The sequence below is a fragment of the Panicum virgatum genome, chromosome 3K (genome assembly GCF_016808335.1).
Source record: "Panicum virgatum strain AP13 chromosome 3K, P.virgatum_v5, whole genome shotgun sequence".
In the NCBI taxonomy this organism is placed as follows: Eukaryota; Viridiplantae; Streptophyta; class Magnoliopsida; order Poales; family Poaceae; genus Panicum; species Panicum virgatum.
In genome coordinates this window covers 54,633,481-54,658,239 of record NC_053138.1, presented here as the reverse complement: position 1 = coordinate 54,658,239, position 24,759 = coordinate 54,633,481, and the positions used below count along the sequence as shown (strand labels likewise).

General features: G+C 48.5%; 1 protein-coding gene across 1 annotated transcript; it reads left to right on the top strand.

Moving 5' to 3' along the window:
* Window positions 1–15,283: 15,283 nt before the first annotated feature.
* LOC120699690 lies at window positions 15,284–18,538 on the top strand. The gene is made up of 3 exons (XM_039983722.1): window positions 15,284–17,261; window positions 17,814–17,852; window positions 17,924–18,538. Exons 1-3 carry the CDS (start codon window positions 15,345–15,347, stop codon window positions 18,308–18,310), a joined length of 2,343 nt encoding a protein of 780 aa, XP_039839656.1. The 5' UTR covers window positions 15,284–15,344; the 3' UTR covers window positions 18,311–18,538.
* The last annotated feature ends 6,221 nt before the right edge of the window (window positions 18,539–24,759 follow it).

Sequence of the window (24,759 nt, the reverse complement as noted above, 5' to 3'; positions counted from 1 at the left end):
AATTCTAGATACGAGTACGAATACACAAACCGCTGCGAGTACGACTACTAATACTAATTAATTGAAATTGAAAGGAAAAGAGAACAAATATAAAGCATCAAAAAGAAAAAAAATCGTTTAGTATCGGTTGGTATTACCAACCGGTACTAAACTGCTCGGCCTAGCTACTGGCGTGGCCAGCAGTTTAGTACCGGTTGGTGTTACCAACCGGTACTAAATAGGCCGTTTAGTACTGGGCCAGCTGACCGGTACTAAGTGCGCGTGCACTTAGTACCGGAGGAGCGGTACCGGTCGTGAGACCGGTACAAACCGGGGGTTCCCGACCGGTACTAATGAGAGATTTTCTAGCAGTGGACAAGTCTGGCTCTTCTCCGCACTCCTTCCTCACACACTCCCTAGGCTAATTATACAAAGAGGAGGAGCCTCTCTACTTTTTTCCTTCACATACGAAAATGGTGTGTCTTGCTTGGTGGGTGAATGAGAGGGGGGAGGAGGCCCCCTCTATATAGTGGTGGAGGAGGAGTAGGGGCTACTCCACGTATCCCTATAGAAGCAAACCTTATCTCCCTGGGATAAGGATGAGTAAGGGCTACTCCATGTCAAGCTGCACCTGGACTGAATCAGTCCAGGTTCAGCCGAACCTTGGGGTCGGCCGACCCCAGGTGGCCCTCCCCTAGGTGTATCTTCCTCGTGGACGCTGACATGTGAGCCCTCACTTGGATTCTGAGGTGCATCTTGTGTGGTGCGCCTGTTTCCTCTGATTTGTGGGACCTCCTTGTAAGTGGCATATTTGGGTAGCAGTATTTTGTGCATTTCATCGTGTGTTCTCCTGTGTTTTCCTTGCTTTGCAGATGTGGGTGCCTGCAAATGACAATTCACCAAAACTCATGGAATTGATTAGTTATAAGCCCTATATCTAACTTTGGTGATTATTTACTGAGAAATACTGCAGGAGTTGATGGTTGATTTTAGCACTTAAGGACCGTTAACACTCTCCAGGCGCAGCGGCACGGACTCTTCTTCCCTGAGCAGCAAGTCGGCTCGACACAGCTCTCCTTCCGTGCGGTGGTTTCTCCCTCCTCGGCGGCACAGCCATCTGCAGGAACAACAAGAAGTCAAGAAGAACAGGTAAAACAGTTGGTTCCTGATGCGTGACCTCTTTGTCTCTAAATTGCTTTTCGATCTGAAATTCTGAGCGATTTGTTAGCACAGATACAAATGGTAGCCTAGATCTGAAAGCTCGCCGGCTGCCCGTGATGTCGTGATGTCCGTGGCGCACGCGTATGCCTGAGTTGACCCACCGGCAGATCTGACAGCAGCAATAGGCCAACAATGTCGCACCTAGCTGCTGCTATATTTCCTATTGTTTGCTACTGCTCTATTTCCTTAACATCTTACTGTTTGCTGCTGCTAATATCCTACCGTGCCGTACTTAGTTTCTAACAAAGAAAACGAGTATACTGCTACTTCTTGTCTTATTGCTTAGAATATTTGGAGGGTCATGTTGACGCTCCTTAGCACCCCCGATTTATATACCGCAAGCGCACGGTTTCGTGTAGCTTTTCCCTCAGAGTATTCCCCCAATGTTTATCAATTCACGGAACCAAAGAGATAAGAAACAATCTACTAGCATAGAGATTTCTTTGTGTTGATGTGGTGTAAAACGAATCTAATCTACTAAAAACGACAAACACCGAAGGTAGCGAGAGAAAGTTAGAGATAACCAATCTAGATCACCTAGATCATGCATATGTTGTAGTTCCAGCTAGATGTAGTGAAGTAAGATAGATGTAAATCTCAATGAAAAGCATCTTTAAACTCAAAATCTCCAATCCGATCCCTCAATACCCCACCTACTTAGTGGCAACGGCCTGTCATGACGCCACCCCTTTCGACAAAAGTACCCTGAAGCAAGTCGAACCCCTTTGGTAGTTCCACCATGAACCTCTAGCCACCATGACTACAAGATCATACTAAGCGATCTATCTCGATAATAGATCTAGGATGAAGCGAACCCAAAGAAAAGAACGAAATCGTAAGAGAGAACATGGTCGCTAAACATTCGAAATCACAAATAACTTCACCATGAATGATTGTACATCACAAGATCACAACCGAGACCCTACCTTGATCTTGATGATCCTAGCTCCAGAACTCCGATGTGGTCTTCCTTGCAAGGTTCCCACGTCGGCTGGGGCAAACCCTAGACAACTAGCACGACCCTCGGCTCTCCGAGAGGTGTCCCTCTATCTTCTCTGCTCCTTGATGTCGTCTCCCAAATTGATCTCTGCGTGAACCTTGGGGAGGGGTCTTTAAATAGCCTCAAGGAACCCTAGGTCAAAGGGGAGGTCGAACCAACCTAAAAAAGGGCTGGGCCGGCCGGCCCAATGGGCCTAGGCCGGCCGGCCTGGCTCTTTCCTTCGTCGGCTCGTGTCCTTCTTTCTCCCCAAGTCTCCTGGAATCTTCTAGAGTTTATGCCTTTCACGATTGCACCCCATTAGACGTCGTTATCTTCGAGATTTCTTCGAGGAAAGGATAGGATGGAAAATCCTTCGTTAATTATCTCTTTGCTTTGCTTAGCCTCGAAGTATCTTGATCTTATCTTGTGGGCTTTGTCCTTTGGGCTTCATTGGAGGGTGGATGTGCATGAACAGGCCTCTAATCATCATGGCCTTAGATCCTTTGTTCGGGCTTTGGCCTTTGTCTTTCTTCGTGTCATCGCGTGATCGTGGGCCTCGCCATTTCATGCTCCAAAATTGGTCAAAAACCTGCAAAAACGAAGTACCTCCAAAATATATATGCAAACGCGAAAACGACCAATAATTGGGCCGAGGTTAGGATGATTAGTGATTCTGATATTAAATTCATACCATTATCAAAGTTAAACAGGGGATAAAATGGATACTTGAGGAGCGCCAACAGGTCATTATCCATGACTGATATGAACCATCAGCTCTAGGATTAGTATGTTTGTGTGCTTCAGCTTTTATCTTTAGTAGTAGTCATTAAATCTTGCTTTGACTGTTTTGCCTTCCTACTTGTTACAGTAATTAGTTTGCCCTTTAATTTAGTAATCTTTGTTCTAGTTGTCTGATACTTATATATGCGTAGAAGGTGTTTGACGTGTGTAGCTCCATAGCTTTGCTCAGTTGCTATAGCTACCAATTTGAGAGGCAGCTAGTTGTAATCTGGCATGGAATGAACTATATGTATCATGGAAGCCTTTTTGACCATTGAAACTTATTAAAGATGCCATTTCTTTTACATTAGTTCCTTGTATGGATAGTACATGTTGATGACAAATTCTTCAGTTTCTGCTATATTATATTCTGCTGCTGCATGCTTTGTCTATTTTGATTAGTACTCCATATTATAATAGCACTTGGGAACAATCGATCAAGTACCGATGCATATCAAATCCCTGTAATTAGATCTTGTCAAATTTAGGAGTAAGAATGGTCAGGTCTCTAGTTTGGTAGGTTTCCTAGCTTCTGTTACTGTGGTGAATAGCATACTTTCGAGGTGCTTTTTGTTGTCTTCTGCGTGTGTCATGATGACCGCTTTAGCTCACTTGATGATAACTAAAATGAGTTTATTGCAGGGTGCTGCTGATGTCCTCTAACTTCTTTGCAAGCATTCAGTCTATTGTCCTTTCATTATTATATGCATGCACTACGGGAAATCCCATATTTGCTGTGTGCCATACTATTTGCCGTGCGCCCAAAGTCAGACACACGGCAAAAGGGATATTCGCCGTGTGCTCTGTTTCAAGCACACGACAAACACGGGGCACACGGCGAACAAAACTTTTGCCGTGTGTAGCCAAAAAACACACGGCAAACTTCAACCACACGGCAAAATTTTGAATCCCGTTACACCTAGCCCATATTTGCTGTGTGCTTACGGATTAAACCCACGGCAAACTCTAAACACTCGACAAATATTTGAAACACATAACGGGAAAAAAAATTGCCGTGTGCCAACGCTAGGCACTCGGCAAACAACAACATTTGCCGAGTGTTTTGTGTGTTTGCCGTGTGCCATGACCCTAGCACACAGCAAAGTATTGATAAAAAAGTGAAATTAACACTCCCAAATTTTTCATGAATACACTTATTGTGTATGGACCTTGATGGTAATATATGGTATTTTTCTAAATCTATTTGCTATATTAATTCATTTAACTTCATTAACCACATTTTTTAGATTTAAGTTTTATTTGTACTGCTAGTGATTTGAGTAATGTAGAAAAATTCATCCAAAAATCATATTCTTCTTGTTGAGTCCAATCTGAGGCTGTATCCATGAAATCAAAGGCAATATCGAGTACCCTTATCCCGAACCATGACCGGTAACATGAGGCCGAATCATTTTTAATTTTTATAAATAGCATATGAAGTCCGGAAATTGTAAAAAAATTTATGATACAATAATTTCGTTTGCTTAGGCCATGGTAAAAAATTGAGTAGATTTCTGGCATGTTTGACGTACACTCCTTACTAACCGAAGCACATCTGGAGAAGATCCATAGTAGTAAAGACGAGATCATTCATATTTCAAGTCAAAGTGATGGTCGAAATGGGTTTTCACATTCAGAAAATTTCTATATGCAATATCATTATTAGATTCCTTAATGCAAAAATTTGATCATTTTTCGGATCCATTTTTTAATTTTAATTTTTTTTGTAGTTGAACCATATCATCGTAATATTCATTAAAATTAAGCTATAACCTCATGAAATAATGCTTTTTTGAAAATAATCATCAATCATGTAATATTTACTCAATTTGGCAAAGTCAGTAAAGTTTCTTAAAGCAAGTTTGGTTAAACACACACCGCAAACGATTTGGTTTATACAATTTGAAACGCATGAAATAATAGAATTTTTTGACTAGAATCGTAAAACACGAGTTGTTCAGTGTCTTTGGCAATGTGTTTTCAATGCTCATTCGATAAAATGTCATCAAATAATTTTTGAAATGTAATTACTTTAGGAAAAAATATTTTTGCAAAAAATGGTTTGCCGTGTGCCTGGTCCCAGGACACACGGCAAAGGACTTGTTTGCCGTGTGCCTTGGATCTTGGCACACGGCAAACTGCGCATTTGCCGTGTGCCCCGGATCTTGGCGCACGGCAAACACGCTCACCCAGCACTTAGCCGTTTGATTTGTCCCCACCCCCCCACACACACACCACACATGCAGAGCACACGCGCCACCCGCCTCGCCATCCCGCACCCACCCCGCCGTGCCGCCGCTCTGCCACCTCGCCCAGCCGCCGCCCCGTCGAGCCGCCGCGCGCGCCCTCCGCCGCCCTCGCCACCTCGCCCGCCTAGCCGAGCCGCCGCCCCGCCGTGCCGCCGCGCGGGGCCTTTGCGTCCACGCCAAGCCGGCACCCCGCCGTGCCGCCGCGAGGGGCCTCCGGCGCCCGCCGCGCGGGGTCTCCGGCACCCCGCTGTGCCTGCGGGGCCTCCGGCCCCTCGCCTAGCCGCCGACCCGCCGTGCCCGCGGGGCCTCCGCCACCTCGCCTCGCCGAGCCGAGCCGCCGCCTCACCGTGCCGCCGCGCGGGTCCTCCGCCACCTCGCCGAGCCGCCGCAGCGCCGTGCCGCCGCACGTGCCCTCCACCGCCCTCGCCGAGCTACCGTCCCGCCATGCCCCAACGCCACGCCGGCCGCCACTCCTTGAGGCCATGCCGCACCCCGACGCCTTTCCCCAACACCACGGCGGCCAGCGGCCTATGCCCGCCGCCCCGCCCCGGCGCCACGCCGTCCACCACGCACTGGCGCCCCGTCGCGGCGCTCCACCAAGCACACCTTGAGCACGGTCGAACGCCACGGTGCCCAGCCCACCGACGCATAGGTGAGCCAGTGCATTCATGCCTCCTTTTTTTGCAGGGTTTGAAAAATACAGTTTGGAGGGGAGAGGGGCTACCAAAATTTTCAATTGACACCATTTTTTATCTGTTTTGGCAGGAGAGGCTATTGTGCACACCGTCGTCGAGCCGTCCGCACTGACATGCGCAACATCGCCTATGCCACCATCGAGCCCTAGGTGAGGACGATGCAAACAACCCTTCAGTCCGTTTCATGTTTGTGTAGGACATAACCGAGTTTAGGCGTCTCCCGTTCGAAGGATATACGGTTGAAAATATGCAGATCTTTGCATATGTATGATCGTATCTGTTTCGAATTGTCCAAGTTTTTTGGACAGCCCGATAGGGTGCGTAGATGGGGGTTAGTTTTCATGGTCTACGCCCATCCGAGACGGAGTCTCGGCATCATCTCCTCGTTGTTCTCCGGATACACAATCTCCTTTTTCGGGACGTGTATTTGGAGAACAGTGGGGAGGTGCTGCCGAAATTCTGCCCCAGATCGGTGTAGAGCATGAGAACCAACCCCAGCTACGCATCCTCTCGGGTGGGATTAGGACCTATCTTAACCTATTAGAAATGGTAGACATCGTGTAGATGCAAGGATGATCTTTTATATTATATTACTCATTGATATGATAGAGGATGGATGACCGTGTGTGGATGTATACCGGATGGAAATGTGGAGGTCAATTGTCCGGGGAGTGGATTGACAAGACCGAGGCTTTCTTGGATGGAGCATTTGCAAAGCTCAAAGGAGGCAATACCATCTGGTGTCCGTGCAACAAATGTGGAAACACGCGTCGACGAACACGCGAAGTCATGACGAATCATCTTTGCAATTATGGATTTATGAGAGACCACACCCGGTGGACCTACCATGGCGAAGCCAATCGTATGAGAGACGAGGTCGTTAGGCAATGCATCGAAGAACATGACGCTGATCTCGGGGTTGCAGACATGTTAGATGACTTTCATGAAGCACACTTTGATGAAGGACGTAGGGAGGAGGAGCCAGAGGCAACCGTGAAGGCATACTATGACATGTTGGCTGCAACTCAGCAACCCCTTCACAGGCATACTAAGGTGTCACAGCTGGATGCCATTGGCCGTCTAATGGCCGTGAAGTACCAATTTACCTTGAGTCGAGATGCCTTTGATTTTATGTTACAAGTTATTGGCAGCATGCTTCCAGACGGGCACATTCTTCCAAAGAGCATGTATGAGGCACAGAAACTCCTTCGTGCACTGAAGATGCCATATGAACAGATACATGCCTGTCCCAAGGGATGCATCTTATTTAGGAAAGAACACGCTGAAGCAAAGTACTGTCCAAAGTAAGAATCCTCTAGGTTCGTGGAGGTAGATTCTAGTGATGGTCAGAAGAGGCAACTCGTGGTCCCCGTGAAAGTCCTACGGTACCTGCCATCCATACCAAGGATCCAACGTCTGTTCATGACCAAGGAATCCGCAAAGCAGATGACATGGCACAAAATGGGAACTAGTTACAATCCTGATAAGCTTGTGCATCCATCCGATGTTGAATCATGGGCCCATTTTGATGGGATTCACAATCACAAAGCTTTGGAGGCTCGTAATGTACGTGTTGCGCTGGCGACAGATGGCTTTAATCCCTACGGAATGTCGGCTGCCCCTTACACTTGTTGGCCCGTGTTCGTTATCCCACTGAATCTCCCACCTGGCATTATTTTTCAACGACAGAACATATTCTTCTCGTTGATAATTCCTGGACACCCTGGTAATAATATGAGTGTGTACATGGAGCCCCTGATTGACGATTTGCTCCGTGCTTGGGAGGATGGGGTTTGGACATACGATCAAGCTATGAAGACAAACTTCAGAATGTATGTTTGGTACCACTATTCTCTGCATGACTTGCCGGCGTATGGGATATTCTGTGGCTGGTGTGTCCATGGAAAGTTTCCTTGCCCAGTATGCAAGGCAGCTTTGATGTTCAATTGGTTGCGAAAGGGTGGCAAGCATTCTTCGTTCGATAAACATCGACAATTTCTACCTCTTGACCATCCATTCAGACGAGATAATAAGAACTTTACGAAAGATGTTGAAGTTAAAAACCATCCACCGAAGATGATGACGGGTGCCGACATTTGTGCTCAATTAGATGGTCTCGTGATCAATGCTGAAGGTGGGGGTTTTGTGGGATATGGTGAGCAACATGCTTGGGCGCAGAAGTCAGGCTTATGGAGGCTCCCCTATATGGCTGACCTTCTTCTTCCACATAACATTGATATGATGCACTCCGAAAAGAATATCAGCGAGGCATTGTTCGGAACAATCATGGACATTTCAGATAAGACAAAGGATAATGTTAAGGCCAGAGTGGATCAAGCAACGTTATGCGATAGACCAAAGCTAGAAATGAGGCCTCCCGGATCAGGCAAGGTGTGGAGAAAGCCTAAGGCCGATTTCGCTCTGACGAGGCCCCAAAGGAGAGAATTTCCCTGATGGGTATGCGGCGAATCTGAGGAGGGGAGTGAACTTGACCACTATGCGAATCAACGGGTTCAAGAGTCATGACTACCATATATGGATCGAGCGGCTTCTTCTAGTTATGGTTCGAGGCTACCTCCGTGATCAAGTCTGGCAAGTGCTGGCAGAGTTGAGCTTTTTCTTCTGCCAACTTTGTGCTAAGGAGTTATCTCTAAAAGTAGTTGAAGAAATGAAAAAAATGGCACCTGTGTTGCTCTGTAAGCTGGAGAAGATTTTTCCACCCGGCTTCTTCAATCCGATGCAGCATATGATTTTACACCTCCCGTATGAGGCACGAATGGGTGGGCCCGTGTAGCACCGTTGATGCTATTCAATTGAGAGATGTCAAAAGATACTTAGAACTAAATGTAAAAATAAATGCAAAATTGAAGCTTCCATCGCAGAGGCATACATTCTAGATGAGGTATCAAACTTCACATCAAAACACTATACTGACAACTTTCCTAGCGTCCATAACCTACTCCCCCGTTACAATACTACGGAATCTAACTCCACCCTGAGCCTTTTCTGAGGCCAACTCGGAAGTGCAAGTGCTGCAACCATCAAGACTTTGGATATTCAAGAGTGGCGTGCTATCATGCTATATGTGTTGACCAATATTTCCGAAGTTTTGCCGTACATAGAGTAAGTTCTCAGCATTCATTTAGTTCTCAAGGCATTTCCCTTTTCTGCATCCAACCCTATCCTTCGTCTTTTGTACAGAGAATTTCATATGCAATTCTGGCGTCGATCAAGGGCGCCTAGCCTCCATGAAACTGAGACCCTACTTAGATAGGGCGCGGGAAATGGAAGGCCTGATTTCATTTCTTGGTTCAAACAGAAGGTAATGTCCAATTCAGCTCATTTGTAGTATATGGTATTACAAGTTGCTCGTACGTGTGAATAATATGACGAACTTGCAGGCACGAAGCGATGTGTCTATGAGTGCCGAGTTGCGGCAGGTTGCCAATGGCTTTGTCTATAGGGTCAAGTCGTTTGGAGCTTATGATGTGAATGGATATCGCTTTCACACAACAAACCACGAGCAGATTCGGCCCAATCGAAGAACAAATACCGGAGATTTTACGCCAGGAGACGATGGGCTCGAGTACTACGGAACACTTGAAGAAATATACGAACTATCATTTTATGGGTCCGTACCTCTAAAACCTATCATATTCAAATGTCATTGGTTTGATCCTCAAGCTATGAGACGTACCCCGAATATTGGGCTAGTCGAAATTCAGCAGTCATCCGTGTACCCAGGAGACGATGTGTATGTTGTATCTCAACAGGCGACACAAGTTTATTATCTGTCATACCCATGCCAAACTGACAATCGTCTCAAGGGTTGGGATGTTGTGTATACGGTGTCCCCTCACGGTAAACTACCTGTCCCGAACAATGAAGATTACAACATAGACCCAAACACATATGCAGGAGAGTTCTTTCAAGAAGATGGGCTACAAGGTATTTTCCAAATAGATTTAACCGAAGCAATCGGAATGGAAGTAGACAATGAAAGTGTTGTTCACGAGGATGAGGTTCATAATGCGAAGGACTTGGAATTACTTGAGCGATTACGTTTAGGCAATGACAGTGATGATGAAAGCGTTCCTCTTTTGGAGCACGCCGTTGATGATATCGACGGACGTGATAGGAATGATGAGACTTACGATCCAGCTAATCCCGATCTTGAAGAGTATTTCTAATACATGTAAGATCCGTATTTTCAATAATTATATCAGTTTTTCACTTGTTCTAATTATGTTTGTTTTTTACTACTTGCAACAATTAATTTGTAATACATGTTTGGATTCTGTTTATTTTTTATTACTTGCATTAATTAATTTCTAATTATTGTTCTAATTGGTTTGCCTCTTTTAATTTCAGGTGATAGATAAAAGATGGTGGGGGCGCGGCGGAGGTATGATGCAGTCATTGGAGGCCGTGCTGCGCAGAGTTACTGGGACAAGTGAGTCCTCCCAGATGGCTGGAGGGAGGATGAGAAGGAGGAGGGGTGAGGCAAGTTCGTCGATGCCTCCACCAGCTGAGGACGCCGGCCCGTCACGTACGACGAGGAGGAGCGGCAGGAGCAGCAGGAGGACGAGGGGGCCTCATGCGAGGTCACCCTCGCCTGAGGAGGAGGAGGAGCCGCTGCAGCAGCAGGAGGAGGAGGACCAGGAGGAGGAGGAGGAGGAGGACGGGCAGGACCGGGAGCTGGAGCAGGAGAAGGAGGCCTCTAGTCAGGAGGACGACGACCAGGGAGACATACCTGTCGTCTGGATGCGAGGCCCCGCTCGTCTCCCGAACCAACCTATACCGCTCGAGCAACGGCCGATTATTCGGCCGGACGGAAAAAGGTAAGTAACTTTAGACGATTTCATTATGTTTCATACTTATATATTTCAATTCCAATTTTACACAAATATTTTTGGCAGGAACTTTGTAATCGCCATTCTATGTGTTCACAAACGCATCTCCAATGGCATTATGGGCCTGCTTTGCAAGGACCACTACCCTGGATGCATCGAGATTGACGGACGTCTTCAGCCGGCGTCGGCTTGGGAGCACTACATCCAAGCCATCGATAGACCGGACCGGGAAGGCAGGTGCTTTACGAGCAAGGTAGAGTGGGTGTTGCAGGAACTGTGGGTAAGTCTTGTATGCACTATAATTGTCAATACATCTCATTAATTGGACATTCTTGATATAATGGCTTCGTTCATCATCATGTGCAGGTTTTCTACAAGTGTGAGGAGGAAATGATGACCGTGGCGCGCGAGGTGGCAAACACGGCCTGTCACAAGCTGGTGGCGGATATGCTCTACGAGGCGAGCATCCATGCCAACTGTGATTACAAATGTCGCATCGAAAAAGTGAAGACCAACAAAGGGGCTGTGCGAAACCTCAGGCTGACTCGGGAACAATATATGATGGTAAATATACAATATTATTAATATTGACTTTTGCTAAAATGAAGTACGCTACAGTTGATCTTCTTATATGTCATGTATGACCTATAGGTGATTCCTTGGTGGTTAGCCGGGAATGAACAGTGCTGGGACATAATAATCGACAGGTGGTATGCGGAAGGTTGGGTGGAGATGCATGAGTCTTGTCGGCAGTGGCGTTTGATGATGTCAGGTGCACCGCACCATCAGGGCAACTGTCACCTACGACAGTACGCGGCCAGATGGGTACGTGAATTTATTTCTTCATTTTAACGCTCAACCGTGCACAATTTGTAATCGTCTACATTTTTTCGCAGTCGGCATCACATGGAGGCGAGCCTTGCCCCCTGATCAAGGCGTGGGCTTTGGCCCACATGGGGAAGGCAACATCCGATGTCACCTACAACCCTAATGCCCCTCTAGAAGTGTACAACAATGCGACCATCCATAGCCGCCTCAGTGAATACAACTCGATGGCAATGGAGGTCCATGGGCCGGAGTTCGATCCAAGCACGGTGCCCATTGATGGAGAAATCATCATGAGGGTGGGAGGAGGCAAGAAGCATGGCCGGTATTGGATTGGCGACAGCGTAATCGACACGGCCAGTACTCCCACTCTCGCGCAGATTCGAGCTAGGAGCACCAGCTCAAGCCCAGCCCTACGCCCACGGCCAAGCACTACGGAGATGCAGATGGCAGAACTGAAGGTTATTTCTGTTTCATTCGTCGTTCCTTGACTGTTAAAGATGTTTGTTTTGAATTCTAACCATTTAATAACATATTGTAGGCCCAAATGCAAGCTGAGTTCCAAGCACAGCTCCAAACACAGCATGAGGAGCAGGAGGCGAAGTGGCAGGCCGGGCGGGAGATGATGCAGCGACAGTTTTAGCAAGCACAGGAGGCCGAACGCCAGAAGCTGGATATGGCTCTTCAGTACATGCAGACTCTGGGCTCAGTGATGGGTCTTTCGCCGCCGCCGCCATTCACTCCCTCTCCTTTTCCTTATCGTGCAGCTACCCCTATGCCTGTGAGTGAATTCACATTCTTCTAGTTTCATTTATCATAGTGATTTAGCAATTTGATTGATAGCTAACTCTAGCATGACTTATATCTAAAGACTTAGACCTAAAGACTTAGGAATTAGCATGACTTAGAGCTAAAGAGCTAAATTAAATCTTAGTGAGTTGTATTGATTATTTCGGGATAACATAGCTTAATAGAACAACTCGAATCCAAGCAATGGTCATCATTTTTAATTTCTCTATTGCTTAATAAAACAACTCTTAGTATGACTTAGAACTAAAGACTTCAGGTATAACTACAATGACTTTGAAATAATGACTTAGAAATAATGACTAACAAACTCTGATCTTGGCTAACACATATAATATCTTCAATAATTATGTGCAGCCTCAGTCGGCGGCGTCCAATGATGGGCCACTCAATCAAGACATGTCACCTCAGGAGAACGCCGCAGCAGTGTGGATGGCTTTCGCGCAGCGCTACTTGCAGCCTCCGCCGTGGTCGCCGCCGCCGCCGTCTGCCCCGTGAGTAGAGCTTTGGACTGTATGCAACTTTGCATTTGGACTAGTGTATGGACTATATGTTGTATGGACTATATGTTGTATGGACTAGTGTATCGACTATATATGCAACTTTGCATTTGGTCTTCTATATTGTATCAACTGTTGTATGGAGTTGTATCGACTATTATATGGATTTATATCGACTATTGTATGGATTTTATTCGAGTATTGTATCGATTTGTATCGAATATTATTGGGATTTGTATCGACATATATATGAACTGCATATGTCATTGTATATTTGATTGGGGTTATATATACGCTATTTATTAAAAAAATAAAGGCTGAAACTCACCTTTGCCGTGTGCCAGGGCAAGGGCACATGGCAAATGCGCCATTCTTTGCCGTGTGCAGGGCCAGGGCACACGGCAAATGAGCCATTGTTTGCCGTGCGCCTGGGCCAGGGCACACGGCAAAGGTGCTGTGTTTGCCGTGTGCCTGGGCCAGGGCACACGACAAAGGGGCTGTGTTTGCCGTATGCCAACCCGTTACGGCACACGGAAAATAGGATGTTCAACGGGTTTCCCACCAGTGCACTTTATTTTGCCGTGGGCCCAATAATGCACACGGCGCAGTGTTTGCCGTGTGCCCGAAATCTGGCACACGGCAAACTAGCTCTTTGCCGGCCGTTGTTTGCCGTGAGCTGTTTGCCGTGTGTTACACTTGGCAAACACTTTGCCGAGTGTAAACAGGCCTTTGCCGTGTGCCGTGGGCGCACGGCAAATCGGCACAGTCCCGTAGTGATGTTAGCATGTATGCTTCAAATAAAATTGTTTGTCTTCAATTTACTTTGAAGAGACATGTATGTCCGTAACCGCCATCTTTCTTTTGAGCAGCCAATCTTTTTTATTCCCTACAATTCTCAAAAGTTAACTATGCATTGACATTAATTTCTGTAGGTGATTTAAAAGGTTAAAGAACTGTCAGTTAGAATAGAAGAGAAGCCTCGCAGAGAAGAAATCATTGCTAGCCAAATGTGCTGCCACAACGCTCTCATCAAAACTGATATGTGGTGATGAAAAAGAATTCTTTGCTTCCTTAGTTGCTGCTGCTGGTTCATACTCTTGATGAAACCTATCTTTTGTTGTCTCTTGGTCTATTTTGTTTGTCTTTGGTCCTGCAATGTTAGGCTGCTAGTTTTGATACATGGAAAAAACTGTATGTGATCCGTTACTCCGGTGTCATGATGCTGGAATGCAAACATTATTGATATGACATTATAATTTGGGCTGTAATTGCTTATTGTGACTTCGTTGCTGGAACTTTTGTTTTGTTAAATGGTCTGTGTATAAAGCTGATTCTGGTTAGCTAATAATAAATGTTGGGCTAAAATCAGGCCCACTTTGAATTGGGCCCATTCAAAAATGGGTTGTGGGGCCGACGTCATATGTCATGTCATCACTTGCCACATCACCACTACTTTCCACATCATCGCCATGTCAGCAACCATGTCATCAGCCACGTCCATTGACACATCATCATTGCCATCAATGTCATTGCCATGTCACCACCCACATCATCCTCCATGTCATCAACATGTGACATGGCAATTGAATCCATGACGAATATTACACTGCTTATGATGTTTATTTTTGTCATAAAAAATGGGCTTGGGTTGGGCTTCGGGGGCCCGGGGACATTCTATGACAGTTTCAAAACGTCATGGATCAAGCAATCTGTGACGATTTTATAAGGAACGTCACGAGGTGTGATCTGCGACGCACAATACATGACGTAATTTCATATCGTCATAGATACTGTTTTATGACGATTTTTTAGTGATCTGTGACGAAATTTAATTGTCATGGATCAACATATTTTTTATCATACGTTGTCCCAATATTTCCCCCAACTCCCCTCAAATAAAGGGAGGGTTCGTACTCTCCCAATATGTTAGTTGTATTGGGACAACTATTGGGAGACTGCAAAAGCAATTCCCCAATAATCCTAACATTGCTTTTGAGACATCTCCCAATAGCAGTTATTGGAAAAGGATTATTGGGGACCTGAAGATGCTCTAACACGTGAGACCACGTGAGACCTTGGAATATCATAATGGACACAGGACACGCAAAGGTTAGAGGCTAGGGATAGTAACAAAGCTGCAATACAGCTAGCCTGCCGACTTTGCCTTTTTCGTTCTTTTTCTTTTTCTTTTTCTTCTTTTCCTTTGTGCCTTCGATAACGTGTGGCGCCCAATCAGAATGGTTTCTAGCTAGAACTTCAAATTAAAATGCTATTAGTACTCCACATGCGTTTAAAGCTAAAGGGTTCCTAATAAATGTATCGAACATGCGAACAAGTTAATCCGACATGTACTATTTAGTTAATGTATATATAGTACGTACTACTAATGGTCCGCGACCATTGCGCACCACTAGACCTTTGCCCTTGCTTGCCGAAAGACACAGAGAGAGAGAGAGATGGAGGATGTGTGGAGTGCTGTGAGATGGTGGGACAGCTGGCAGCTGCGCATCCTCGTCCTCGGCAGCCTCGGCATTCAGTGGTTTCTTCTGGTGGCTGCCCCCATGCGCAAGTACACCGTCCGGCGCTGCTTCAGGCTATGCATATGGCTTGCATACATTAGCAGCGATGCTCTGGCCATCTATGCGCTCGCCACCCTCTTCAACCGTCACGCCAGGGCGACCGGCAGCAGCAGCTGTGATTGCATTGCGAACAATAATAAGGCGAGGATCCTGGAGGTCCTATGGGCTCCTGTCCTGCTCATCCATCTCGGCGGGCAGGAGGAGCTGACTGCCTACACCATCGAAGACAACGAGCTGTGGACAAGGCACACCGTGACGCTGGTGTCCCAGGTCGCGGTTGCCCTGTACGCCTTCTACAAGTCGTGGCCTAACCCCAGCGACTGGAAGCTACTGGCGTCGGCGATCCTGCTCTTCATCATCGGGGTCATCAGTTTCAGCGAGAAGCCATGGGCCCTCAAGAAAGCCAGCATCAATAGGCTGGCGTCCGTGTCGGCGACGATACAAGGAACGCAGGAGCGTACAAGACTGGCGGTGTACCTGGACGACCTTTTGTTCTCCGACTGGTACAGCTGCTCCACCACCACCAAGTCCGGCGAGAAGCTTAGTAGCCTGCTGCCTGCAGGTGTGGGTTGGCACAACTGCTTCACCTTCACCGAGTCGAGCAAGAAGAAGCAGCCGCCGGAGCAGGCGGCGGGTGAGGAGGATAATGTGCGCTTGTCGGCGGCAGATAAAGTCTATATGGTGCTCTCGGACATGTCGCTGTCAGCTGCTGCCGACGACCTTGTGCAGCGGCGCAGAGCTCGAAATGTCCAGGATGTTCTTCGGCCTCTGAGCCCCAAGGCGGAGGAGCTGAAGCGCTGGCTGCGTGGCGCGTTTGGGCTCATCTACACCAGAGCTAATTTGGTTTTCACTCGCACATACCTGGTCTACCATGTGCTGGTGGTGCCGATCCTGCACACCGCCGCCCTGACGCTGTTTGTGACGAGCCACAAGGATGGGTACGACCGCACCGACGTGAAGATCACGTACATCCTCCTGTGCCTCACCGCTGCGCTGGATTTTTTCGCGGTGTTCATCCGCCAGCTGCTGTACCGGGCCATGTCCGCAAGAAGCGTCCCGGCCTTGTGCGAGACGGTGCCAGGCTACAACCTCGTGGACGCGGTTCTCCGGCGGAGGAACAAGGACATTGGGTGCCTGCTGCTCAAGTGCGCCACCAGCATGGACTGCGAGGAGGAGTATCTCGAGTACTGCAAGTGCGGAGGCTGCTGCGGCGGCGGTCGAGACTACACATTGTACAAGAATGTGTCGGAGATGGTCCTTGCAGATCTGGTGGATATTCCACCGGGCCGCGACCTTACCAATTACAGGGTCTTCACGGTGCCACAGCCACACGGATCAGGCGGCAATGTCGAGACAACAATGCCGCAGCAGAGGCAGATCAGCAGCCGCCCGCCGGGCGCGGCCAACTGGGCTCTAAGTGAGGAGCAGCAGATGGTGTGCGGCCCCGAGGTACGGCACGCCCTGCGTGGGTCGTTCGACAGGAGCGTCCTCGTCTGGCACATCGCCACCGACCTCTGCTTCCGCTTGGAAGGTCGTCCTCCCGCCAACAGCGAGCAAGACTCACACTGGCTACGCATCAAGTGCACGGAAGCAATATCCAGCTACATGGCTCGGCTGCTGAATTTCCACCCGGACATGCTGCTCACCGGCAGCAGGCGGCACCTGGTCAGTGAAGCCATGGATGAGTTCAAGTCCATCTTGGACCGCACCATGGTAGATAACAGCGGCCAGCCACTCAGCGAAGACGACCTGACCAAGATCATCGACATCGGTATTGAAGCTCAATACAAGGAGGTAAAATCTTTCTTGCCACATACCCAAGCTCAATACAAGGAGGGCCACCGAGCTCGAGGGAGCGCGAGGAAGGAGGGGGGATGAGGAGGGCCGCCGCCTGGCCTGCACGCCGGTCCGGTGCGGGAGCTCGCCCGCCCGCGGCGGCCTTGCAGGGAGGAGAGGGCGAGGGCCTTGAAGATGAGCGGCGCGACGTCGCAGGGATTGGGGCGAAGGCGAGGTCGGCCTCGACGATGGCTGCGGGGGCAAGCGGGCCTGACTGGCGAGGGGAGGCGCAGTGGAGAAGAAGGGGAGGCGGAGGAGCAGAGGAGGCAGTCGAGGGAGAGATAGACACCGAGGGAGGGAGGGCACTGGGGAGTAAAAAAATAGAGGGGGAGACTGACATGTGGGTCCCACCGAGGGGTAGTTGGTATAGTGGATGAGATATAGAGTATGACGGGTGCGGAAAAACTAAGTATAGAGGAGAGAATATCGATGAACAGAATAGAATATTTCTTTTAAAGAATAAATTTAGAGTATGACGAGTGCTGATAGCCTGAACATTTCCACTTGCAGGTGCCCATCGACATCGATAACGAAGTTGAATACAAGGAGGTAAAATCTTTCTTCCACATCCCCAAGGCATGCAGTCTTGCAAAGAGCTGCTGAACATTTTCCACTTGCAGGTGCCCATCGACATCGATAACGAAGCTGAATACAAGGAGGTAAAATCTTTCTTCCACATCCCCAAGGCATGCAGTCTTGCAAAGGAGCTGCGGAACCTTGACCCGTCCACGCGCTGGAAGGTGATGTACCGGGTGTGGCTGGGCATGCTCTTCTACTCCGCCAGCATGTGCAGGGGCTACCTGCACGCTAAGAGCTTGGGTGAAGGTGGTGAGTTCCTCTCCTACGTCTGGCTCGTCCTCTCGCTCAAGGGTGCCAAAACCCTGGCCGACAAGCTTCAGATGCTGGAGGGAGGCGACGAGGAACCAGCGCAACACCCAGATCGACGACTTGAGATGCTGGAGGGAGACCACGGGGTACCAGCGCCAGATGGTTTGGAAATTAATTAAATCCTCCAGAAGCTTCAATTCTATCTCCGATGCCATGAGTTTATATATCAAGTCTACTGTTTGTTTGTGTTTTTAATTTCCACTCCAGCTAGCGTTCTCCGATATGATACAACTACTGGCCGGTTTGTTTAGTTTGTTGCCTTCCTTGTATGGGCGTTCGCCTGCGGCTTAATAAGCTCAGCCCCTGACTCTGATTCAGTGTGTTTAATTTGTTGTCGTCTTGTGCGATATCGGTGTCTACTGCTGGATGTACCATTTCTATGTTATACCTCTAATATTAGAGCAACTTCAAAAGATTTTAGGTAAAGACTAGAAAACGAGCGTGCAGGAATTTGTCCCTCTGCCTGCACACTCGATCTGCCGTCGAGTCCATATCCAACGAGTAGCATCTGCCGCGGAAGCACTGGGCCGGATCCAACCTGTCCAGGGCCCAATCATAGTCGTCGATAGTCCTCGCTCCTTCGTAGCAGCAAAACTAGATACCACGGTAAAGCATTGTAAAATCTCCAAGAGACTCTCTAAAAGAATATGGCTAGGTAAAAATTAGAAAACAGTCAAAAACACCTATCCAACGGACTCGGCATCCATCCCCGCTCGCGAACCGGCTCGTGATTCCCCCCCTATCGCTCGGCATCTTTGCCGAGCGGTGGCGGCTCGGCATCTCGCTCCCCGGCTCTTTCCCCCTCCTCTCCCGCCCTCCCGCGCCTCTCCCGCCCTCCAGACAGGCGGCGCGCGTGCCTGCGGGGGGTGCTGCAGCGCAGGGAAGGCAGCCGCACGGCCTAGCGCAGGCGCGTACGAGAACGGGGGGAGATGGTGGTGGCGAACAAGGTGCATAGCATCGAGATGGTGCCGGCTGCGGAGCTCGCGCCCGCCGGTGTTCGTGAACTGGCTGAGCCTGACGGGGAGCACGATGGTGCTCGCGGCGGTCGCGTCTGGCGCCTGATCCTCCTCCTGCCGCATGTGTTCCTTGACGTCCTGCGCGTCCGCGGCGGCGGCGAGGTCACGCGCTGTGAGCTTGGTGCGGAGAGCGGGCAATTGGCGCTGGAGCAGAGCCAGACATCGATGCACGCGACATGGAACGTGTGGCCGCAGGCCGGGAGCAGGCGGAGGCGGTCGTGGTCGGCGAACTCGCAGAGGCAGACGGCGCAGTCGAATGGTCGAGCCGCCTTCTCCTTCCCCTTCTTGCTGGCGGCCGCAGTAGTGCCGGGGAGCTCGCCGTACGCGAATGAGGGACCGAAAAGGTGACCAGAGGGGGGTGAATGGGAGCCGATCAAAAACTAACAAAATCGGAAGCTCGGCTTAAGATCCCAAGTACACACCCGACCCTAGAATCCTAGGTGTAGTATGGAGTAGCTATGGATGAGCTACACCAACACAAAACACCATAAGAACAAGCGAGACAAGGTGCGGAAGCAAATACGCAGTAGCAGCGACAGAGAACGCACGGTATATGAGCACCGGTTAAACCAACGAGTGAAGAAGGTCTTCACCGGTTTAACCGATGTCACAGAGCCGGCAGCACGACAAAGCAAGCACCGGTTGATCCGACGTATAGGTTTGAACAGCGTCGGTTCAACCGGCGATAGTGCACCGGATGATCCGACAAATTTAATTTAAAACATTGGTGCAGTTGCCCAGAGAGACTGCAAACGTATCACACTGAACACCAGTTGAACCGATGCTACGAGCCTTCTATACGCCGGTGCAACAACTCAAACACCAAAACCCTAACAGCTGAAAAACCTACTCACCGGTTGATCCGACGCAGCATATTACAAGCGCCGGTTTACCCGGTGATAGGAAAAAGTCTGCCCGTGCCCAGAAACGATTTTTCAGCCCGCGACACTTGAAAAACTCGATGATTGGAGAATCAAATCAAGTCAAAATCTCACCAAATTTTGTAGGCATGATCACAAGGGACTTGTGAACATGTCCACGGAATGAATCGACAAATCACTCCATGGTTAGGGAGGAATCGAGGAATTCCCGAGCAAAAACGGGGTTTTCTCAAAAACGCAAGTACGTCAATTCAAGGGAGCTCGTGAATCCTACTGATCTTGGACTAATAGAAACGGTTTGGATCCATCACAAAGAGCTCGGAAAGCCACCAAAAACTCGTGCACCAAAACTCATCAAATCAAAACGAAAATCATCACACGAGAGGATTATGACCCATGAATTTGATGCAAGATCAAAACCCCGGAGGGCACAAGGAGGATAGGGCCTCCTTTCCTAATCAAATCCAATACAAGGTCTCAAAAATCCATTCTCCAAATCCTACCCTAGAGAAGAGAAAGGGAGGAAGAGAGGAATGGAGAGAGGGCACACGGGAGAGGGGAGAGGCGTGCGTGCTGTCCTGGAAAAAGAGAGAGGAAGAAAGAGAGAGAGTGGGTGAGGGGATATTTATGCCCACTAACTCTAGAACTAAAAGACTAAACTACCCCTAGACTTAATTAGACACTAGAAAGCCCGTAGGGGCAAAACCGGAAAAAGATACAAGGACTCATCCGACGGCCGAGGTTCTTTCTTCGAATCGAAGTCTACTCCACGATGCCACCACGTAGATGAAGATCCGGTCCGCGGTTTTGGAGGGTCCGTGAAACTCGGGTAGGTGGCCGGTTTTGAGAAACCGCCAAAACTCCACACGCGGGAAGATTCCCGCCTCCACGCCGTGGCCCTGGACGCCGTTCCCGCCTCGGCCTCCTGACGGCCCTAGATGCCGCCCGATGCCCGTCACCTCCTCGCCCGCAGCGAGGCCCTAGACGCCGTCGACGCCCGTTCCTCCGCCAGTCCCGAGACCAACGCCCGTGCCTCCACGACTTGGCATCTTCAACCGCCGTCCGCCAACTTGGTTTTGTGGCGCAAACCAAGAAACCCGCCATCCACCGGTGCTTGCGCCCTCGATCCAGGAGTGGACGCCACAGCTACCGCCCGGCCCGAACTCCGGTCCCGGCTGCCCTTCACCGCCGTCTACGGCACGGTCCATCGGCCACAGCACCTCCACAGCAGCTCTCCGTCGACACTCAACTCCCGTGTACCTGCAACCAAAGACCAAGCACACGATCACACCGCACGGTTGACAATTCACTCATCACAGCCAGGAGTGAGTACTGCTCATTCCTCAATCTCCCCCTTGTTGAGTGCATTGTCAACACACCACCTGTAACCAGAGAAGTGAAAAATAAAAAATGGCAAAAAGAAAGTGAAGAACTCTAGTAAGTGACAAAAAGCTCAGAAAGGCAAGAACAGTCACTTACTCAAGCAAAGATCGATTCCCTAAGACAAGGGCAACGGCTCGACGCAATCGATCAAAAGCCAAAACATGACTCCTCGAAGACAGAGGTAAAGCTCGACGCAGTCATGCAAGAAGCGAAGGGAAAACCAGGAGCTAAACAAAGTAGAAACTCCCACTGAAATGCATTTCCCCCTTACCAGTGCACCTCTCACCACATGTATGCACTCTCAAAGCCCTGTGCGCAACAAGTTTTTCAAAACTGAAACAAGTCTCAAGTCTCCCCCTTGTTCGATCACTTCTCCCAAAAATTCTCCCCCTTGTTGGCACATGCACACATCAAGCCTAAAATATGCCTAAACCTCCCCCTGAAATCATGCTATGCAATGAATGTCGTGCAAAGGGTGTAAGTGAAACATTCAGGCATACAAAGATATGATCATCTAGTGATAGGCATGTGTGCTTCATAAACAGGAACTGAATCTAGCTCAACAGGGTATATCAATCAAGTCTAGAGCTAGCAAGTTCAGTTCAGCAAAAATAAAAGCATCACCCATGATCTAGCAACAGCAAGTAGGAGAAAGAAAGCAGTGCTTACCAGAATCATACAGGGTGATCCAAAGCAGCCAATATATTTTATCATTAATCAATTCTGCTCCCCAAAACTTGCATTTGAACGAAGAGTTAACAGGTAATATCAAGCAAGTGTTTCTGCCAAGGGTTGAAAGCTTGTCATGCTTTACTTAGCAGCGAGACCAAGCCTATGCCAAGGGCAGTCAGAAGCTTAAGGCACTCGCTTCAGTCATGCACAGTCTTGCCCGGGTTCTCACAAGTGCTATGTGAGCCGTCCCGAAAGCTCGATCAGTGCGACAAGCAATCCCACCTGGATCGTTTCATTCCATTTCAGACATATATTAAATTTTTTTAACAATTTTAGCTCATGTCAAAGATTGAAAGCCACACTAGCATGAATAGGATAGCAAAGCATATCAATACAACCTAACATGCCAGAAGCCAAGACCCCTGATCGTGTTTTCAGATTTTCAAATCAAAATAGCTTAACTCAGTTGATATGACATATACTGAAGAGCAAGCTATAAATGATCAAGTCTAAGAAACTACACTAGCAAGCACTAGAGGATCATAACAGTGTATACAAGAATGCCAGTGTAGTGAAGCAATGCGAAATGCAAACATGTACAATGCAAATGTATCTATCAGAAGCTAGAAAGCGAAGAGAAACAAAAATAAAGACCTAAAAAAACTAACCAAAGAGAAGTCAGTGATCAAAAGGGGTAACAAACCCCAAGCTCCCCTCGCAAGCGAGCAAAGGTGTCTTGCTCAAGTGGTTTGGTGAGGATATCTGCAGTTTGCCTCTCTGAAGGGACATGGATCATGTCTATGTGGCCTCTCTCATGGTTATCTCGCAGGAAGTGGAACCGGATATCTATGTGTTTGGTTTTGGAGTGTAGGACAGGGTTCTTTGCAATGCTAATGGCAGACATGTTGTCTACAGAGATGGGAACCCTACCAAAACTCAACCCATAATCCTGCAAGGTTTGTTTCATCCAAAGAATCTGAGAGCAGCAACTAGCAGCGGCAATGTATTCGGCTTCTGTGGAAGAAAGCGCTACACTAGCTTGCTTGCGAGAGACCACGAAACCAACGATGCACCAAGAAAGTTACAGGTACCGGAAGTCGACTTGCGATCCAACCGACACCCACCAAAATCGGCATCCAAAAAACCAACCAAAACAAGAGATGAATCCACAGAATACCAAAGACCGAATTCAAGAGTGAACTTGAGGTACCTAAAGATGCGTTTCACCACTTGCTTGTGGGAGGTACGCTGCGAAGTCTGATATCGCGCACAGAGGCCGATCCCGAACTGAATGTCCGGTCGGGTCGCCGTCAGGTACAGGAGAGAGCCAATCATGCTCCTGTACTCCTTCTGGTCCACCACCTCGCCATCCAAGTCCGCATCAAGCGCCGTCGATGTGCTGATCGGAGTCGGCTGAGGAGACAAGTCACTCATGTCGAACTTCCGCAGCAAGTCCTTGGTGTACTTGGCTTGATGGACGAACGTGCCCCGGAAAGTTTGCTTGATCTGTAGCCCGAGGAAGAACTGCAGCTCACCCATCATGCTCATCTCGAACTCCCTGGACATCTGTTCAGAAAACTTGGAAACAAGAGCGTGAGAAGAGCCACCAAAGATGATATCATCCACGTAAATCTGAACCAACAAAAAGTCAGAGCCAGAGCGCATGAGGAACAGGGTTTTATCAACACACCCCATTTTAAAACCTTGAGCAAGCAAGAAATTTTTAAGTCTATCGTACCAAACTCTAGGCGCCTGTTTCAAACCATAAAGAGCTTTCTGAAGTTTGTAAACCCGGTTTGGAAATTTGGAATTTTCCAAACCAGGGGTTGTTTCACATAAACTTCCTCTTCAATAAAACCATTTAGGAAAGCAGATTTCACATCCATTTGGAAAACTTTAAAACCCTTGGAAGCAGCAAATGCAAAAAAAATTCGAATCGCCTCTAAGCGCGCTACCGGGGCAAAAGTTTCCTTATAATTAATATCCTCTTTTTGGCAAAACCCCTGGGATACAAGTTGAGCCTTATTCCGCACTACCAACCCATCTTCACCTTTCTTGTTCTTGAAAACCCACTTGGTTCCAATGGGGTTACAAGCAGGCGGAGGCTCAACCAAAACCCAAACCTGATTCCTTTCAAAATTTTCAAGTTCCTCATGTATGGCATTGACCCAATTGGAGTCAGAAAGTGCGTGTCCAACATCTTTGGGCTCGAAAGAGGCAACAAACGCTGAATGAGCAAAGCCAGCAATACTTGTTACCTTAGATCGTGTGACTCGCTCGTTAAGGTCACCTAGCATCTGCTGAGGTGGATGACGACGCTGAATGTGTCGCTGTGCTTCCCTTGTCGAAGTCGCCTCCTCCTCAATCAAAGCTGGTGTCTCCTCAGGTGCAGCTGGTGAAGGCTGAGTCACCTGCTCAATCGGCCCTCGGGAAGTAGATGTAATCCGGTCGGGGCCATCATCATCGTCCGAGCTCGTGGCGGAGACAACTGGGTCCACAGCATGCGTGGTAGCCTCAGCATCACCCTCCGCAACTTCTTCCTCCTCATCTTCAAAGATGGGGGTCCCGAGCTCATCATCTCCTGCAACCTCAAAGACAGAAAAAGTGCACGGTGCA

Excerpts from the sequence above, each read along its gene's own strand:
- LOC120699690 (XM_039983722.1), top strand. The coding sequence starts at position 15,345 with ATGGAGGATGTGTGGAGTGCTGTGAGATGGTGGGACAGCTGGCAGCTG. Across the intron at positions 17,262-17,813 it reads TTGAAGCTCAATACAAGGAG|GTGCCCATCGACATCGATAA; the intron begins GTAAAATCTTTC and ends TTCCACTTGCAG. Across the intron at positions 17,853-17,923 it reads ACGAAGTTGAATACAAGGAG|GTGCCCATCGACATCGATAA; the intron begins GTAAAATCTTTC and ends TTCCACTTGCAG.